The sequence below is a fragment of the Lolium rigidum genome, chromosome 3, assembly GCF_022539505.1.
Source record: "Lolium rigidum isolate FL_2022 chromosome 3, APGP_CSIRO_Lrig_0.1, whole genome shotgun sequence".
Lineage (NCBI taxonomy): Eukaryota > Viridiplantae > Streptophyta > Magnoliopsida > Poales > Poaceae > Lolium > Lolium rigidum.
This window is the reverse complement of record NC_061510.1, coordinates 216,669,336-216,685,935: the sequence shown is the minus strand read 5'-3', so window position 1 is coordinate 216,685,935 and position 16,600 is coordinate 216,669,336. Positions and strand designations below refer to the sequence as shown.

The 16,600-nt window shown below is 42.8% G+C and overlaps 2 protein-coding genes across 11 annotated transcripts; both read right to left on the bottom strand.

Annotated features, from left to right (window-relative positions):
• Positions 1-3,148: 3,148 nt before the first annotated feature.
• Positions 3,149-5,070, bottom strand: LOC124703002 (noroxomaritidine/norcraugsodine reductase-like). Its single transcript, XM_047235205.1, has 5 exons — positions 4,940-5,070; positions 4,606-4,813; positions 4,051-4,276; positions 3,764-3,870; positions 3,149-3,551 (listed from the first exon to the last, which is right to left on the bottom strand). Exons 1-5 carry the CDS (start codon positions 5,023-5,025, stop codon positions 3,387-3,389), a joined length of 792 nt encoding a protein of 263 aa, XP_047091161.1. The 5' UTR covers positions 5,026-5,070; the 3' UTR covers positions 3,149-3,386.
• A 1,569-nt stretch (positions 5,071-6,639) lies between these two features.
• Positions 6,640-12,552, bottom strand: LOC124703000 (probable metal-nicotianamine transporter YSL16). 10 transcript variants are annotated; one of them, XM_047235198.1, is made up of 10 exons: positions 12,156-12,537; positions 11,849-12,021; positions 11,362-11,459; positions 11,082-11,216; positions 10,793-10,982; positions 10,348-10,404; positions 8,764-8,834; positions 8,606-8,644; positions 7,901-8,187; positions 6,640-6,892 (listed from the first exon to the last, which is right to left on the bottom strand). In XM_047235198.1, the coding sequence occupies exons 1-9, from the start codon at positions 12,535-12,537 to the stop codon at positions 8,178-8,180; spliced, it is 1,155 nt and encodes a 384-aa protein (XP_047091154.1). In that variant the 3' UTR covers positions 6,640-6,892; positions 7,901-8,177. The 10 variants fall into 10 exon arrangements, with proteins under 10 accessions (XP_047091154.1, XP_047091153.1, XP_047091160.1 ...); XM_047235197.1 differs by having other exon boundaries at positions 8,089-8,187; XM_047235204.1 differs by having other exon boundaries at positions 8,089-8,187; positions 8,606-8,834; positions 12,156-12,552.
• Positions 12,553-16,600: the final 4,048 nt, after the last annotated feature.

The following is a 16,600-nucleotide window of genomic DNA, read 5'->3' as shown; positions in this document are numbered from 1 at the left end:
TCCTATGCCCACATGATCACGAGGAAGTAATCACAACTCTTAAACATGGACATGATTGGTAGTATAATGGATAAAACACAATCTAGTAACTTCACCACCACATGATCTCAAATAATCAAGTACACCCATGCAATAGATATTACAAAGATGGTCTAGGGTTCCAGTCTAATAAAATTGCAAGGGGGTGGTGCTGATGATGAAGATGATAGAGATGTTGATGGAGAGACTCCCACCTAAACCAAGGAGGAGGAGGACTTAATGATGACGATGCCTTCGATTTCCTCTTGACTTCCATGTCCCGGGGAACAAGAGGACTTTCGCCACCACCGCTATCCCAAAAAAATCCCTAAAAATGGCGTACTTTTTTTGCGAGAGGGAGGACCTCATAAAAGGAGGGGCGAGGAGACGCTCGAAGAGCTAGTGGCCCCCCATAACACAACCAACATGGGGACCGTCCCGTGGGCCTCACTTTTGGCCTTGTGGCTTCCCTGCTATCCCTATAGTTCTCAAGATCTTGGTTGCGTGAGTGATTTGTTGTGTAATTTTTATAAAATTATTTATGCTCCGTAAGATTCCCGAAAAATGAAAAAAAACATAAGAAAGGTTCTCTCCTTCCCATAATTAAATACCAAAACATGGACTTTGGAAGAAAGTCCCACAGATGATATAAAACATTATAAATAACTTCATAATCAAGCATATATGATAGCAATACATGGATCATATGACATATAAATTGTGATGTAAAATGCATGTACCAATGTTGTATCCTCGTCAAGAGAAAGCAGACCTCTGGAAGTACCATCCACAGATTTTATTCTGCCATCACTTAAATTGAGAACACGTAAACATACTCTGTTTGAGCGTTGCAGCAAAGACAATTGATGAAAATTTCCTAAACATATAAGGATCTTTGGATTGTTATGTTATTAGGAAATTTCTGAGTAAATTTATTTACCGAAAGTATCATCGCACAAGCACTAGCTGACTTAACCTATTAACCACGTGCATGAGACTGAGTATATCTACCAGATGTGCATATGCATGGTACCAAAACTAGTGCGAAGTATGAGAGGAAGAGCACGTACATCGCAACCAGGAAGATCGATGCACCACCATCATTGTTGATCTTGCCCATGGTATTTTTGGTGTCACAAAATCTGCACCGGACGACATGAAAGCAAAAAGCCAGCAAAGAGAAAGTAAACCAGTGATGAAGAAATCAAACAACTACGACCACTAGCAGTGAGGCACTCTCCAAAATCCTTGTCGTCTACCTCCTGGTGCAGGATCTCGCGGTCGGGGTTTCGGAGGCCTCCTCGCTTGGACGGCTGTGCATGTAGTCGTCGAGATGGGGAAGGTTAGATGATTGTGAATTAAAGAAATCCATGGCGAGAGGGAGACCAAGTGGTCGAAAGAAACATGATCTGATCTTTGTGCCCTTGTATAGCCTAGGACCAACTAAATCGACACGCGGCAGAGGAAGACTCTGAAAGCTGGGTACGTGTCAAGCATGCACACGTTTGTTGACACATACACCCCAGCCCAGCCGGTGCACCGAGCGAAAAGATAGTCTTCAACAAAACTGGTTTCAAACTCTATTCACGAAAAGGCGACGCATGGCGAGGCGTGCGGCGAAGGATGAGGAATGTGTGTGAACTCCTTCTCTTCTCGCTCACTTAGTGGAGTTGGAACAACTTCCCTTATAAGCTTCTCCAACTCCCTCCCGACTAGCAATATGGACTAAATTTAGTCCCCAAAGCTAACCCTATACTGTCACCATAGATAAAAAAAATTCGAAAATGGGCCCCGGCCCATTAATCATGCACACAACCTCATTTGTTGCATAGTTTCATAGGTGTTAACATCTCATGGATCACAAAGTGCGCACATGAAAATCAACCAGCGCAAAAATAACAACAATATTCGCGTTTCCTCTAGATGACTAGTACTCCGCCAATAATCCAGGTTGTAAATAGCCCGAGCAACCGTCTCCAGACGGGTACACCTAGAATTCATGGGTGCTCGTTGCGCTTCTGGTAACAGGGAAGACCAGTCGTGGATCTAGTGGGTAGCCTTACGAGAATAACCTATAGAAAATAAGAAATTTCACTTTTGTTAAAGATAACATCGTTCTTGAAGTTCCATATAGACCATAATATACCACACGTTCCCACTTTAACCTGTGCTTTAGTTTGCTTATCTACTCTATTTAATCAATTACCAAATGCATTTGTAATATATGTTGTTGGAGCAATAGCGAAAGTAAAGTAAACCACTCTCCAAACAAGATGAGCAAAGGGGCAATCAAAAATAAATAATTAATACACTCCTCCGAGTCACAAAAGCACCTTTCTTACATCCATTTCATTGAGGTTTTGCCAAATTATCTTTTGTTAGGATAATTTTATTATTTAAGAACCACATGAAGATCTTAATCTTTACTGGAACCTTCAATTTTCATATGTATTTTTGTAGGAACACCGTATGTCCATTCATGAAATCAGCATACATTGATTTTACTGTAAAATTTTCTGAAGTAGTTAGTTTCCATACAAATTTATCATTCTCGTTGGATAATATTACATGCATAAGCCACTGGACCAAATGAAACCAAGCATCCAATTTATCTTCCCATGAGGTCCTTCTAAAATATATACTTAGAGGATTATGTGAAAGAACATCAACGTTAACGACCAAATCGTTTTTCCAAAAACAATATTATACAGCGCGATAGATATTGATTAGATAACGAAGTGCCACCCAACCAAGTGTCCACCCAAAAACATGCTGATTTTCACTATAGATGAGTTTTAAGATTTCAGAAATTTTAGGCTATATGAGGTGTCTTAGACCTCAAAAATACCGGATGGATGATGCTTTTGGTAAAGCATGAGATTCCTTTATTACTTTAGTGCAATATTTACTCTTTTAGAATGAATACTCGACATATTTTCAAACTTTGTGCGTAATAGAACAGATTATGCGGAATAGCACATTCTGAATTTATATAATGAAGTAAAGGTATGGTATTATTTGACTAGTTATTGAGTTTGAACAAAAAAAATAGGACCCTATTTTGTAAGTCGCACCGGGGCCCCCAAATCCTGGAGACGGGGCTGGGTGTCTACATGGATTATAGCACATCTACATCCAACACCGTCTGAATATTTGCCACAAAGCACACGCTCACTGAATAAATAAAGCTAAATACATAATCTCGTATGGCTAAATAAAGCCTATATGATTTAGTTCCAACCTGCAAACACGCTATTCATGTTATGCAAAGACACCTTAATTTCGCCACAGGCTCCGAAAGTGTACACACCACCATACCACCTTATTGAAATGCGCAGCATTATCGATGGTCAAGGTTTTCCAAGTTATTAAGCGCAAACAGTTCGGCCGCCGTCGACGAAGATGATCTGGCCAGTGACAAATGAAGCTGCTGGCATGCAAAGGAACAAGACCGTCGACCCAACCTCCAGTGGCTCACCGAGCCGATGCATTGGAGTCCTGGACAGCTCATGCTCTACGACCTCCGGAAGCATCTGTCGACTCACAATAATCAGGCCAAATAACAATACTCCGTATTAAATACAGGTAAATTTCATTTATTTGATTATTAAAAGCAGAGAGCGTATATCTTGAAATACATTAAACTATAAAGAGTACGAGTAGTTATTAAGTTAACAAGGTAGAATAATTAGGTTGTGCATTTCTTGGTTGCCTTTGGTGTCTTTCATGTGAGCTCGGTACGTACACTTTTTGCCATGTCAGTGTTGATCCCACCAGGGGCGACGGCGTTCACACGAATCTTGTCCTGAGCCCATTCGGTAGCAAGGCTCCTGGTAAGCTGGTTAATTCCTCCTGCGTGAAAAGAAGAACATCATTTCTGCACCTTAGGTTGAAGTTTGGAGCTTCAGTTATGAAGAAAATAATCTAGTGGGATGATACAGAAAGTATTTATACTCTAGTTTATTTTTGTTATCCAGTGAAGATGAATTAAGAAGTTCGGTTAGAAAAAGACTTCGGTGTGCAAGTAGTTACCTTTTGTGATGCAATAAACTGCGAGGGTGGGGTAGCCAAGTGAGCTTGCAGCGGAGGAGATGTTGACGATGCTGCCTCCTCCGGCGATGGAGGCGTTGAGCAGTAGAGGGTGAGCGAGCTGACTGAGGTGGAAGGATGAGTCTAGGTTAGTCGCCATGAGATGCGAGTACTCCTCCGCCGTCCACTCCACTGCCGCCTTAGCAATAGCCCGCCCCGCGTTGTTAACCTGAACAAACCCGCCTCACGTCAGAACTCAGCTAACAATACTGAGTATATTGCAGCCAGTTCTAATTGAGTCCCCATCAATCCTGAATTTCCTGATAACTGACAGAGCTTAGATACTTGCAAAATAGTACTCTTTTTCTTACTGATGAATCAGCCACAACTAATATGAAATCTAGGGAGTAGTAACAAAGGTGAAATCACTCGGCTATTTTTTTTTTAAACTTGACACAAGAAGGTGAAGTACACTTATTTAACGACGGGGAGTAGCTTAGATACTTGCAAAACAGTTGTAGCAAGGGTGAAATCGCTAGGCAAAATTAGTAAGCTTACTAGTATGTCGAGCTTGCCGTCGAAGGTCTGCTTCACCGTCTCCATGAGCTTATCCCTCTCAGCTGGCACGGAGACGTCGCAGACAGACACAGTGACCGGGACCTTCAACTCCTCCCACCGCCGACGGCACTCCTCCAGCCCAGCCGCGTTCTCGGAGCACGTGTGCACCCGCGCTCCGAACCCGACAAGCTCCTCCACGATCGCATGCCTGATGATCGTGTGATGCAATGCAGAAAACTGTGATGCATGTTTCGAAGATATATACGAGCTTTCAAGCGAAGATATATACGAGCTTTCAAGCGTAATACAGCAAGGTGTATGTGCGACTCCATACCCAATCCCTTTGTTTCCGCCGGTGACCAGCGCCGTTGCGCCGGCGAGACTCCATCTTTTATCTCTGCTCCCGCCGGCGCCTGCCATCTCTCTCCCTCTTTCTCTCTGAAGTCTGAATGCGTGCGCGCCTCTTAATAATTATGTGAAGATAACACAGGCCCACGCTGGAGTGGCCTCGTCCACACTTTAATTGCCACAAGAAAAACATGCGACTGAAGCACTGCATCTCCCGTTGTCCCGTCGGTTTCTTTGGATCGTACGGAAATATCACGGTCATCGCAAGCTGCTGCAGTCAAATATTGCTACTAGTGTAGAATGGAACGTAAACGGCTCGCTCTAATCAGGTAAGTACATCGTGTCATATTTATTGACTTACATAATGCCATATCAATTTACAATCTTGTCAGTCTTTCTCTGCGAATTTACTGGTCCGTTGCTTCAACTGCTTTCCATCAAAGCAGAGGAGTTCGCATCGCTCATAGTCATATACTAAATTTGGGGCAACCAATGAAAAAAGATAGTAATATTTTTCATAAATAAAAGATGGGACGAATAATGGAGTGTTTATATCTGACGCATTTAAAAATGTTTCTCGGGTAAAAGAGGCGACATATAGCATGGTAATTTTTCTGTAGACGGTAATTTTTGCATGGTAAATGGTTATTTTAAGTACCGACGATGACCGATCCAGCTATTTGTTTCCAGAGTAAGACAATAGTATGTTTTTAAATAAAGGGGCGACATACAATCTAGCTTTTTTTCAAATTACGGCTAAAAGATAGGTAGGTCAACACCGCTTTGTACCGAAAACAAAATAACCACTAGAAACTTTAAAAATATGAAATATTACTATTATCAGATAAAAGAGACGACGAACGATCCAACAATTTAATATGTTTCCCGATTAAAAGAATCGACAAACTGTTGAGCAATTTCTTAAAGTAGGCAACATCATTTTTGTCGTAGCAACCGGGCCGGATAAAAGGACAACATACGATCTAGCATGTCTTCCGCAAATTAATGCTAGAGGTAAGGTTGACCAACGATATTTGCACTGAAAATAATGAAACGACTAAAAACACAGTTCACTGGCACGGTTCATCGCGGTATTGTGTGGACAGAAAACACCGGATGATTGTAGGATGATGGAAAGAACAAAGTAGTACGCCAGTAGCACTGCACAATAACTGCAGTGCCCGGAGCCAGGACAACACACACCAGCTAAAAGATGTAACATACGACGGAGCAATTTTTTCAGAGATACCAGAAGAAAAATATATTATTTTCATCGACTAAAAAAAGCGAAAAATCACTTCGAAAATTGAATATTTCTGTAAATGAATTTTTGCAAAAAAAAGTCAAAATCAATAGAAAATAACTATTGTTTTTCTAAAATAATTTGAAAGAAAACGTAAAAAAGAGTTGTTCATGGCACAAGCAATCAAGGCCACAGGCGATGTGAAAAAAGAGAAATAACCAACGGGAACCGGTTAGAGGAACTAACCCTCAAAGACAAAAGGGAAAGCTAAGAACCATCTACAGTAAAATCAGCAAATCAGCATAGGTGTCACCACTTGAATGGGAACTAGATTTAGATGTGCGCCTTGGCGCACGACCCCGTGAAGCTCTTACCAATATAATTTTTGTATAATGGGGATTTTTCTTTTGAGAATTACAAAGCTTCAGATTTAACAAACCTACTAAGCACATAAATGGGATGGTATATCAATTGTTTCTTATACATGAGGTCCATAAACATGCAAGCCTAAAGTTTTGCCCAATGCACTGTTAAATGTTAGGTTAATTCTACTGATCCATGCACAAATCATTCCTGTTTGCAGCTTCTCTGGAAGTCAACTATAGATATTTGCACACTTCCTGACTGAAACAAGACTAACAAGCCAATTTTCTTCGTAGTTCGCTTGCAGAATATTTAGTTCGTATGCATCAATGCCTGTTATGAAAGCAACATTAGGAACATCAGAACCAATGGAGTGCTGATTAAATATAGTCGTAAACGTGGATAACTGTTAAATGCCATCACGGAACAATGCAGTCAAAATTCCAAAATGTGGATAACTCATGAACACAGAATTGTTTTGTTATTTCCTCGCATATATGGTCCTGGTATATTTTTATAGTATCAAATTCACATCGATACAAAAAGAGTACCGATATCTAAAGTAGGATTAGAAGACGCAATGCTTATAGATATAGAGGTAGCATAGGCATCAGGAAAAAAACTAAGCCGTCAATGACACGAATAATGGAATTAGCAGGAATTTCTTCATGAATGTCACAATAGATTTCTCGTGGATTTAGCAGGGATTTCTTCATGAATGTCACAATAGATATATCATGGATTTCTCTTCAAAGAGCAAACATCAAAGTATATAGTTAGTTATTGTAAAAAATTTGATGCCTAAATGTTGATCATTTAAGAAGTCTTCAAACGTGGGCTGCTATTTCAAGAAGATAAGACAGAAGGGTGTGACCAGGACTTAAGCATCAGCCTCTAGTGCTTTTACAAAACAAAAAATTGATGCATATCCGTTTGTGTGTCAAGAGATGCGAACTTGGTTGCAGCCACAGAAACAACATCAAAAGACGTTCAAGGATGAAGACAATGACCCTACCAGCACAGGATAGTCTATATTTATATTCCAATTATTTATGTCCTCATTTTCACAATGAAAATGCTAATGCAGTACTCCTCTGAGCAAAAATGCCAAATTTCCAATGGACCTCCATAAGTAAATGTAAGTATGTAACAATGGGTTGGGCATCACAAGTAAAATCAAACTAATGGAATATATACATGGAGAGAACACATAACTATGTGAGTCATCAAATGCAGAAAATACACAACTGATATTAGCATTTTTTAGTACCAGCAGAGAAATTCAAATCAACATCAAAGACTAACTACGCAATTGCAACATCTTTGATAGCAGCGAAACACCTTTTAGATTTTGAATGTCCCTCTTCTCAGTGAAAGAGAAGCATGCCCGTTTAACATGCAGAAGAACAATCATAATTACGCATTTTTTGTGTTGTACTGCTATAACACCAAAGCAGGTCGAAGAAAAGGAACCTAAAATAATCCTGCCAAACAAAAGGAGGAATGAAGCAGTGGACAAACTTTATTACCTCGTGGTGTGAATCAAGTACTGACAATATCTGGCAAATACTCACTGAAAGTTCCTTTTTCAGAAAATTTGTTGGAACACAAGCATATATCATACTTGGCTGCGATATCAAAAAAATCCTGTTCAAAGCGAATACTGATCCCAGTTCACATTAGCTGAAGTCCATTTGAAACATGATTTCTGATCCAACATGACATTCATACATACTATCTATTTATTATTTTAAAGGAAACAATATTCTCAAAATTTTAAATATTCATTCAGTAATACACACTGCTAGAACTGCTATTATAACATTAATTTTGGTAATTATTTTACTAAGATTAGATCCAGCTTTAAGGCACGGGCAAAATAATATATTTTTCCATTGAGAAATGGCCAATAATATACAGTTACAAAGAACCGACAAAATGGAAGAGAAAATCAGTACACTGAACTACAAAGCCAAAAATATAGAGATCAGTAACTATACAAACATCGAAACCAAAGTATGCATGATTCAGAGTAAAAGAGCAAACCTGTCCAGAAAACCACAAACACAGTGGTTCCGCATGAACCTGTACAAAGAGCAGTCACAAGCTCACATTAGAAACAGACTAAAAAGCACAACTTGGGATCAAGAACAGCGCAACCCTGGATCGGGAAAGGGGATGGAGAAAATGTGTATGGAACCAACTTCAACCAGCCAACCACTGGTTCAGGCGTCAGCCATCCAAACCACGCAGCAACGCACCGCTTCCACTGCACCTGAGAAGAAACGGATGCTCAAGTGATTTCGAGTGATGGCACTACCAGATAATATTAAACAGAATATTTTAGAGCTCACTACTAGTATATAGGAAAATTTGTTTTGACTCACTAAAGATCCTAATGGATTTCAGTGAAGACATGTTTTTCACCTCATTGCCAGATTGCACACATCACATCCGGTTCATGATTCGAAGAACTAATCTTTCGTTCATATAAAGTTGACCAAATCACAATCCTAGAGTGATCCAAGCAAACAACTTCATATAACTAAGTGCCTTGATACGTATTAAATATTAACACATATGTACTCTTAATTTTTCTTGATATGATCTAGCCAAGAAACAATGGGCAAATATCACCTCAACATGGATTAAGTACTGCCCAGACCATCCAGAATTGTAGCCAAAGCAAATATAAATATGTGCATACAAAAGAAAAATAAAGCAGGTCATATAGCCCCGAAGAAGTGGCAACCCACATGGCAGGCTCGACCAGCACATAAATCTGTGCAATACTGCACCAGCAGCCTCGAGCAGGCAGTGAGCCAGTGACCCAGCCAGCAGGTCAGAGGCACACCAAATCCTCTCATATCCAACTTCACTTTACTCACTGTAAGACCACCCAAGTATTTTACTTTCATCAAACTATACTTCACAGCATCATTTCAAAACTCAAAATCTCAATGGAAAAGTCTGGAGAAATACAAGTATGGAGATGGAATTAAAGATTCCAGAAGCATATTCGATATAAAGGCTGATTTTCTAGTATGCAACAAATAAAATATAGTAGCTAGTCGTGATATTTATGCAGTGATTTCAGTATTTAACCAGACACAAAGCAGCCATCTGAATGTAGGTTTGTTAGCACAACCGTCCAAATATTTAAAAGAGTGCAGAGGTTTCAATATTTAACACCAGGCATAAAGCAGCTAGCTGATTGTGGTTTCGTTAGCACACACTATCCCAAAATGTAAAATAGTGGATACCAACACGCTTAACTAATTAGGATCACCAAAAGAATGTGGTTACGAAGAAATAAATGATCAGGTATGGAGAGAATACCAGTCCAATAGTGTTCCTACCATTTAAAATTTAGAGAAACTCAAATCAAAACCCTGCCATCGTAACTAACATATTTGGTGTGATAATTCTGAAAAATAAACAGTGCACTCTACCTACAGAAGCACGATAAGTAATAATAAATACGCCAAGACTTCACTATACAAACTGAGAAGCGGAACATGTACATATAATGATTTATCACCTTGCTTTACTGAAATAGCAGATAATAGATTTGACACCAGCAGTGAAAGCAAGGAGGGCATATTCATGGATCTGATGTTTCAGATTTGGCAAATGAGGCATGACTTTTTCCAATACAAAACCTTCAAATGAAGAAAACAACAGAATAACTAACTTGTCTTGTCTAGTATGAATGCAGGTATGCATACCAGACAACTCTTGTACAGCCCTACCAAGAGAACAAATCTACAAGAAGAAATAGTAATTGCCTGCACAATAGAAGGCTCAGATCTTTTCTGTCTGCGCACGTTCCCCGGATTGCTGATCTAGATGAAGTGAGGAATGCAACAATCCATGTATTACACTCTATTTATCCAATGAAAAATATATACATGCCAAAGTACAATCAAACATGTCATTTTGTGAATAGGCCAATACAAGGGGAGAATATCAATAAGCATTAGGAGACAAATAAGATCCGCTAAAATTATGTATCGCAGTTTCTTTGACACATAGAAGCCAGAATGAAACTTGACTGTCTCTTATATCACTTGTAGATTAAAACGAAACCCAAGCCCAAATTCAGAGCCTACATGGACGAATTCTAATAAGCAACCGCCCCTATACAGCCAAGAACATGAGCGTAATTAAACCGACAATAGCCGCAAGGGATCACAATAGCCTTAATTAGAAGAGGTGAATTCAGGAACATACCTTGTAACCGTAGAGGCCTGTCATGCTGCTGGCAGACGCCTTTGCCGAGTACCAATTCCCCTCCTGTTTCTTCATGAGCGGCCACATTACTCCATAAGACAGAACAGCGCCAAAGAGGAGAGAAAGGTTGACGAGGTGCGAACAGATCATCCCGGCGCCAACATAGGTCAGACTGAAGTCGAAGAAGAATCTGGCCATGGAATTATGGAGGGTTAAACGGTGAACTCTGTGATGCATTTCAACTGCTGAAACTTGAACTTAAGTTTTGTGAAAAATTCATAGACAGTACGATTGTTTCCAAGCCTTCAGCCCAAATGTGGGGAACTGCATGAATCCGCAGAAGTCGCCGCCGGTGTAGAACCACTGGAAAAAGCTCCAGAAGAAGCTGATCCCAAAGTACTTGAGGAAGCCCAGGACCTGCTTCCTGTTGTAAAGGTGAAACTTTTGAGTCAGTTGAGGTCATTGTTTCATTTCCTAAAACGTTGAGCAATTCAATTTCATGAGCGCACGTTGCTGGAATAAAAGAGCATGCCTTTTATATGCAGGTAAAATAAGAAAAGAGAGCATACTTTGCATTCTTATCTCCTTGAGGTGTGTGGAAGCCGTTTATGAGCACGGCAGTCGCAGTCCCACTTGGATAGGTTAGTTTATAGTCGATGACGAGCACCTGGAAACGAGTAGTATTTAGTTTCACCAAACACCAGTTAACTTAAAAGACGGATTGCGACTATTAGATCACTTGTAGAGTAGTAAAAGGTGTTTCTGATCAACACTGCAATAACTAAATCTAGACCAGGTTATGTCAGCAGTGCACCGTAGCGTCACGCACTGATACAAGTGAGAAGAGGAGAAAACAATGGTTCCAGTGATGGAACGATCTTCCGACTGATGCCAAAGTTTGAGTACTTTTCGGACAGTAACGGCAAGAAAACCCCGGCCCAGAAAAATTCAGTAAGTGCGGCTCAAATCGTCAACTGGTAAACGCTGACGAATAGTAGGACATGGAAAGATCAGAGGTGAAGGGTGGGGAAAGTGTGGGAATGGAATCTTACGTACCTTTCTGAGGGGGAGCAAGGTGAGGAGGCCGACGAAGCTGACGGCGAGGAGGAAGCCCATCATCCATCCGATGCCGGGGTCCTTGTAGCTCCCCGGCACATTCCCCGGCGTGCTGGCCCCGGCCAGCTCGTAGGTCTTCTTGTCCAGCCCCAGCAAGAAGGACCCGAACCCGCCTGCAAGGCATGGATTAATGAGCGAATTAATCGAGATTCGGAAACTAATTAACGCAATGGCGGCCTGGTGTGCTCGAATGGGGAAAGAAATACTAATCGGTTAGTTCGATGGGAGGGGGAGGCGGGCGGCTTACCGCCGAATCCGATGGTGTAGCAGGCGACGATGCAGGTCTGGACGACGGTGTTCTCCTGTCGCGTGAAGGGGCGTGAGGCAATGCCGAGTCGGTGGAGCACGTGCGTCCATCCGCGGAGCGCGAGGAAGGCGAGCAGCGCGGCGGAGACGTTGAGCGTGGGCACGATCCCCGTGGTGAGGCTGAGCTTCATGACGATGACGGTGTAGACGACGCCGATGAGCAGCGCCGCCACCAGGCCGCGGGCCGTCAGCTGCTCGCGCCACGGCGGGACGCGCTCCGCCGCGCGCGCCGCGGCCGGCTCCGACTCCATGTCCGCCCCGGCCTCGCGCGGCGCCTTCTCGATCTCGACGGCTCCCGCGCCGCCCAGCTCGTGGCGGTCCATGCCCGCGGCCCGCGGGACGAGCAGCTCGAGCTCTCCGGCGGCGGCGGCGGCGGCGCCTGCGGGTTTGGGAGGGAGACGCAGGCGTGAGTTCATCTACACTAGAGGAAGAGGGAGAGGAGATAAGGGAGCAGGAGAGCACGAGCGGTGGGGCGATGGCCGAGGACGGGGAAGGCCGCCGCCGCCGCGGATCGGCCTAGCGCCGGCCCGTCTCTGGCCGCGCCAGGCGGCTCCGGTCGCCGCCGCCACCGCCGCCTCCGGTCGTCGCGGATCCGGCCCGCGTCGGCCCGTCTCTGGCCACGCTCAGCGCCTCCGGTCGCCGCCGCCATCCGCCCTCCCTTGATCTCGCCATCAGCTCCTCGACGGATGCATGGAGGAGATCTGCCGGCGAGGTGGGGAGACGAGGCCTGGGAGGAGGAGAAGGGCGGGTGGCGGCCTAGGAGGTGGAGCGGCGCTGGGCAGAACGGGATTGGGGGGAGGAGGACGGTAGGGGATTGGTAGGAGGAGACGCGCGAGACGATTGGGAGCGAGAGATCGGGCCGAGCGGGGCTTTTCGTGACCCATGGATAAAATGCGGGTTCGTGCGAGGGCCTCAGCGCCCTGGACGGAACGACGGCCGAGATCGCGCCACGTTAGTTCGATCGGACGGCCGAAAATCCAAAGCGCTGTGAGAGCTCCATGGGGGTGCAGCAATCATACCGTGGGATGGAAGAATCAGCATACGTGTCGTCATCAGTTGAATGGAGGAAAACCTGCTGCAACCATCAAAACGTTGTGGTGAGAGCAAACATGGTTAGCTTTTATATATAGTGGGTAAAAGAGGCGACATATAGCATGGTAATTTTTCTGTAGACGGTAATTTTTGCATGGTAAATGGTTATTTTAAGTACTGACGATGACCGATCCAGCTATTTGTTTCCAGAGTAAGACAATAGTATGTTTTTAAATAAAGGGGCGACATACAATCTAGCTTTTTTCAAATTACGGCTAAAAGATAGGTAGGTCAACACCGCTTTGTACCGAAAACAAAATAACCACTAGAAACTTTAAAAATATGAAATATTACTATTATCAGATAAAAGAGACGATGAACGATCCAACAATTTAATATGTTTCCCGATTAAAAGAATCGACAAACTGTTGAGCAATTTCTTAAAGTAGGCAACATCATTTTTGTCGTAGCAACCGGACCGGATAAAAGGACAACATACGATCTAGCATGTCTTCCGCAAATTAATGCTAGAGGTAAGGTTGACCAACGATATTTGCACTGAAAATAATGAAACGACTAAAAACACAGTTCATTGGCACGGTTCATCGCGGTATTGTGTGGACAGAAAACACCGGATGATTGTAGGATGATGGAAAGAACAAAGTAGTATGCCGAGTAGCACTGCACAATAACTGCAGGTGCCGGAGCCAGGACAACACACACCAGCTAAAAGATGTAACATACGACGGAGCAATTTTTTCAGAGATACCAGAAGAAAAATATATTATTTTCATCGACTAAAAAAAGCGAAAAATCACTTCAAAAATTGAATATTTCTGTCAATGAATTTTTGCAAAAAAAATTCAAAATCAATAGAAAATAACTATTGTTTTTCTAAAATAATCTGAAAGAAAACGTAAAAAAGAGTTGTTCATGGCACAAGCAATCAAGGCCACAGGCGATGTGAAAAAAGAGAAATAACCAACGGGAACCGGTTAGAGGAACTAACCCTCAAAGACAAAAGGGAAAGCTAAGAACCATCTACAGTAAAATCAGCAAATCAGCATAGGTGTCACCACTTGAATGGGAATGGAAGAATCAGCATACGTGTCATCAGTTGAATGGAGGAAAACCTGCTGCAACCATCAAAACGTTGTGGTGAGAGCAAACATGGTTAGCTTTTATATATAGTACTAGGAAGTTTGCGGCGCGGCGCACGCCGCGCCCATGCTGTCTAGGGTGTGGGAGGTGTAGTTTTTGTTGGTGGATTGTTGAATACTTCGAGAGGGGGAGGCTAGATGGGGCTATTCGGTATAAGTGATTGTTTTACTGTATGACATAAGACTTTAGGAGTTATAAATAATATCTGCTGATGATATATTAGATCTTATCGATATTTTTGTGGAATCTACTTACTTCTTGTATGAGATAACTGATTAGATTTCTTAAAGCTTGCTGAAATGAATTTGGTGGAGTTCACTTGTCAATTTGGATATCCTAGTATTACCATCTGAGCTGAACTTTTGAAAAGAGAAGACAAACTAAGATATATAGTGTATCAATACATGTTAGAGTATCAAAATATGTACCCACATAATCAGTGGGAAATTAAGCAGAGAACAGAAGAAACTATTTTCTCGTCATGTTTAGGAAATTTGTGAGATCCATGGCAATATCAGTAAGGGATGTTGGCGCGATGTCAACGAAGACCGCCTGATGTACACCTCGCCGGGAATGGCGTCGGCGTGGGCTCGGTGAAGGATTGGCTAAGCGGCAGGGAATCTGCTGTCGGGAGGGCCAGAAGTGCAGATCTACATGAGCTTTGCAAGGCCCATTTAGATTGTATTGTGGCACCGCTCGATGGGTTGTTGTTGTCCGAAATAAGGAAGCCGGCGGAGGGGAGAGTCAGTGAGTGGCCCGTGCGTTGCTTCAGCGAAAAAAAGAGTGGATGGAGCTGTTGTCACCTACCACTGGCTTCCTCCTCGGAGGATGGATCTTTGCAATAGGATCCACGCGAGTAGCGGACGGAGTTGTGTTGGGGCTGGCAGAAGAAGGCGGGGGTCTGTAAGGACATCCTCCTTGAGGTGTTTCTATTTAGGGAACTAAAGTTGTGCCTTGTAGTGTTGTGGCATTATCTCTTGCTTAGTCTGTATATTTTGGTATGGATCTGAAGAATATATGTAAGCCCAATCTTATTAGTGATGGCTACTGTTGAAGTGATGTCCGTGTAAAATTAAAGGTGTAAAAAGGAGATCCAAAATGATAGCAATAAATAGATAGACGTGGAGAATAAAGGAGACATACGGCCTCGTATCTGGATTCAGTGGCACCGTCTGCTGGGTCATTGTGGCATCATCTGCTGTATCATTAAGCTGTTTTACTTTTGTTAATCTGTACATCTGCTTTTGTAGATAATTGGCAAACTCAAATTCACAACATATATGGTAGTATTATTAAGAGAAGATATTTTGAAGGAAAAAAATCTGAATGCTAAGAGTGAGCAAATGGGTGCTGTAGATTTCTTTCAAAATTTGCTAAACAAACATGTGTAATCTATGGCTGGAACATGTAAATGTTTTTTTTCTGTCAAAAAAAGGTAGATGTTATTTCTTTTCTTTTCCAGAATCGTGCAATTAAGTATGTAATTCGAAGACATGAGCCGGACCACTTTACGGCCCATCTAGGCCGTAACTTAGTATTACTGGTGGGCTGCGAGCAACAGATAAGAGGCAGTGCTTCTACAGAAAAACAAAAAAGGTGGTTTGCGTGGGTGAGTTGATCGGTGGAGAGTAGCTGTCAGGCTGTCACCTACATCTGTCTTCATCTCCAGAGGATGCTTCGAAGGGGAAAAAATAGCAAGGTTAGAGCCTGTGAAATGTTGAGCAAACTTGATCACCGTCGCTTGCAGTCAACATGGAAAGAAAGCAGATCGGTCCGGGAGGCTACGCCGGATTGGCATTTTCGATCTTAGCCACCTGCGCTGCGCCACTGGATTTTGCTGTTATGAGCTTTTTTTTGGCCGGGAGGGAAGAGGAGCTGGCAGCCGGAAGGGGTATGAAGGGACTGGGCGGGCAGAAGGTGTGTCGCGGGGTCGCCGATGACGCGGCGACATCGGGTCTGGCTTATCCTCTTCCCGGTCATCTCTGCATGCGTATCCCTGCCCGTGCTACACCCGTCCGTGTGGGATGCATCAGGCGGATGCGGTGAGCAAGATCGCGGACGCGGAGGACGTGTTGGTTATCTAAATAGGTAAGCATGCTCTGAATGCTCTGTCTTTAGATCTTGCAGCATGCTCAGATTTATTCTTTTTGTTTGTTCAAATCAACTGAAGTTTCATTCTGCTGGAACATGCAG

Coding starts and splice junctions, on each gene's coding strand:
- LOC124703000 (XM_047235204.1), bottom strand. CDS start 12,537: ATGGACCGCCACGAGCTGGGCGGCGCGGGAGCCGTCGAGATCGAGAAG. Junction 12,022..12,155: donor CTACACCATCGGATTCGGCG/GTAAGCCGCCCG, acceptor CATGCCTTGCAG/GCGGGTTCGGGTCCTTCTTG. Junction 11,460..11,848: donor CCTTGCTCCCCCTCAGAAAG/GTACGTAAGATT, acceptor ACTCGTTTCCAG/GTGCTCGTCATCGACTATAA.
- LOC124703002 (XM_047235205.1), bottom strand. CDS start 5,025: ATGGCAGGCGCCGGCGGGAGCAGAGATAAAAGATGGAGTCTCGCCGGC. Junction 4,814..4,939: donor GGCGGAAACAAAGGGATTGG/GTATGGAGTCGC, acceptor CACGATCATCAG/GCATGCGATCGTGGAGGAGC. Junction 3,552..3,763: donor ACACTGACATGGCAAAAAGT/GTACGTACCGAG, acceptor GTGAGTCGACAG/ATGCTTCCGGAGGTCGTAGA.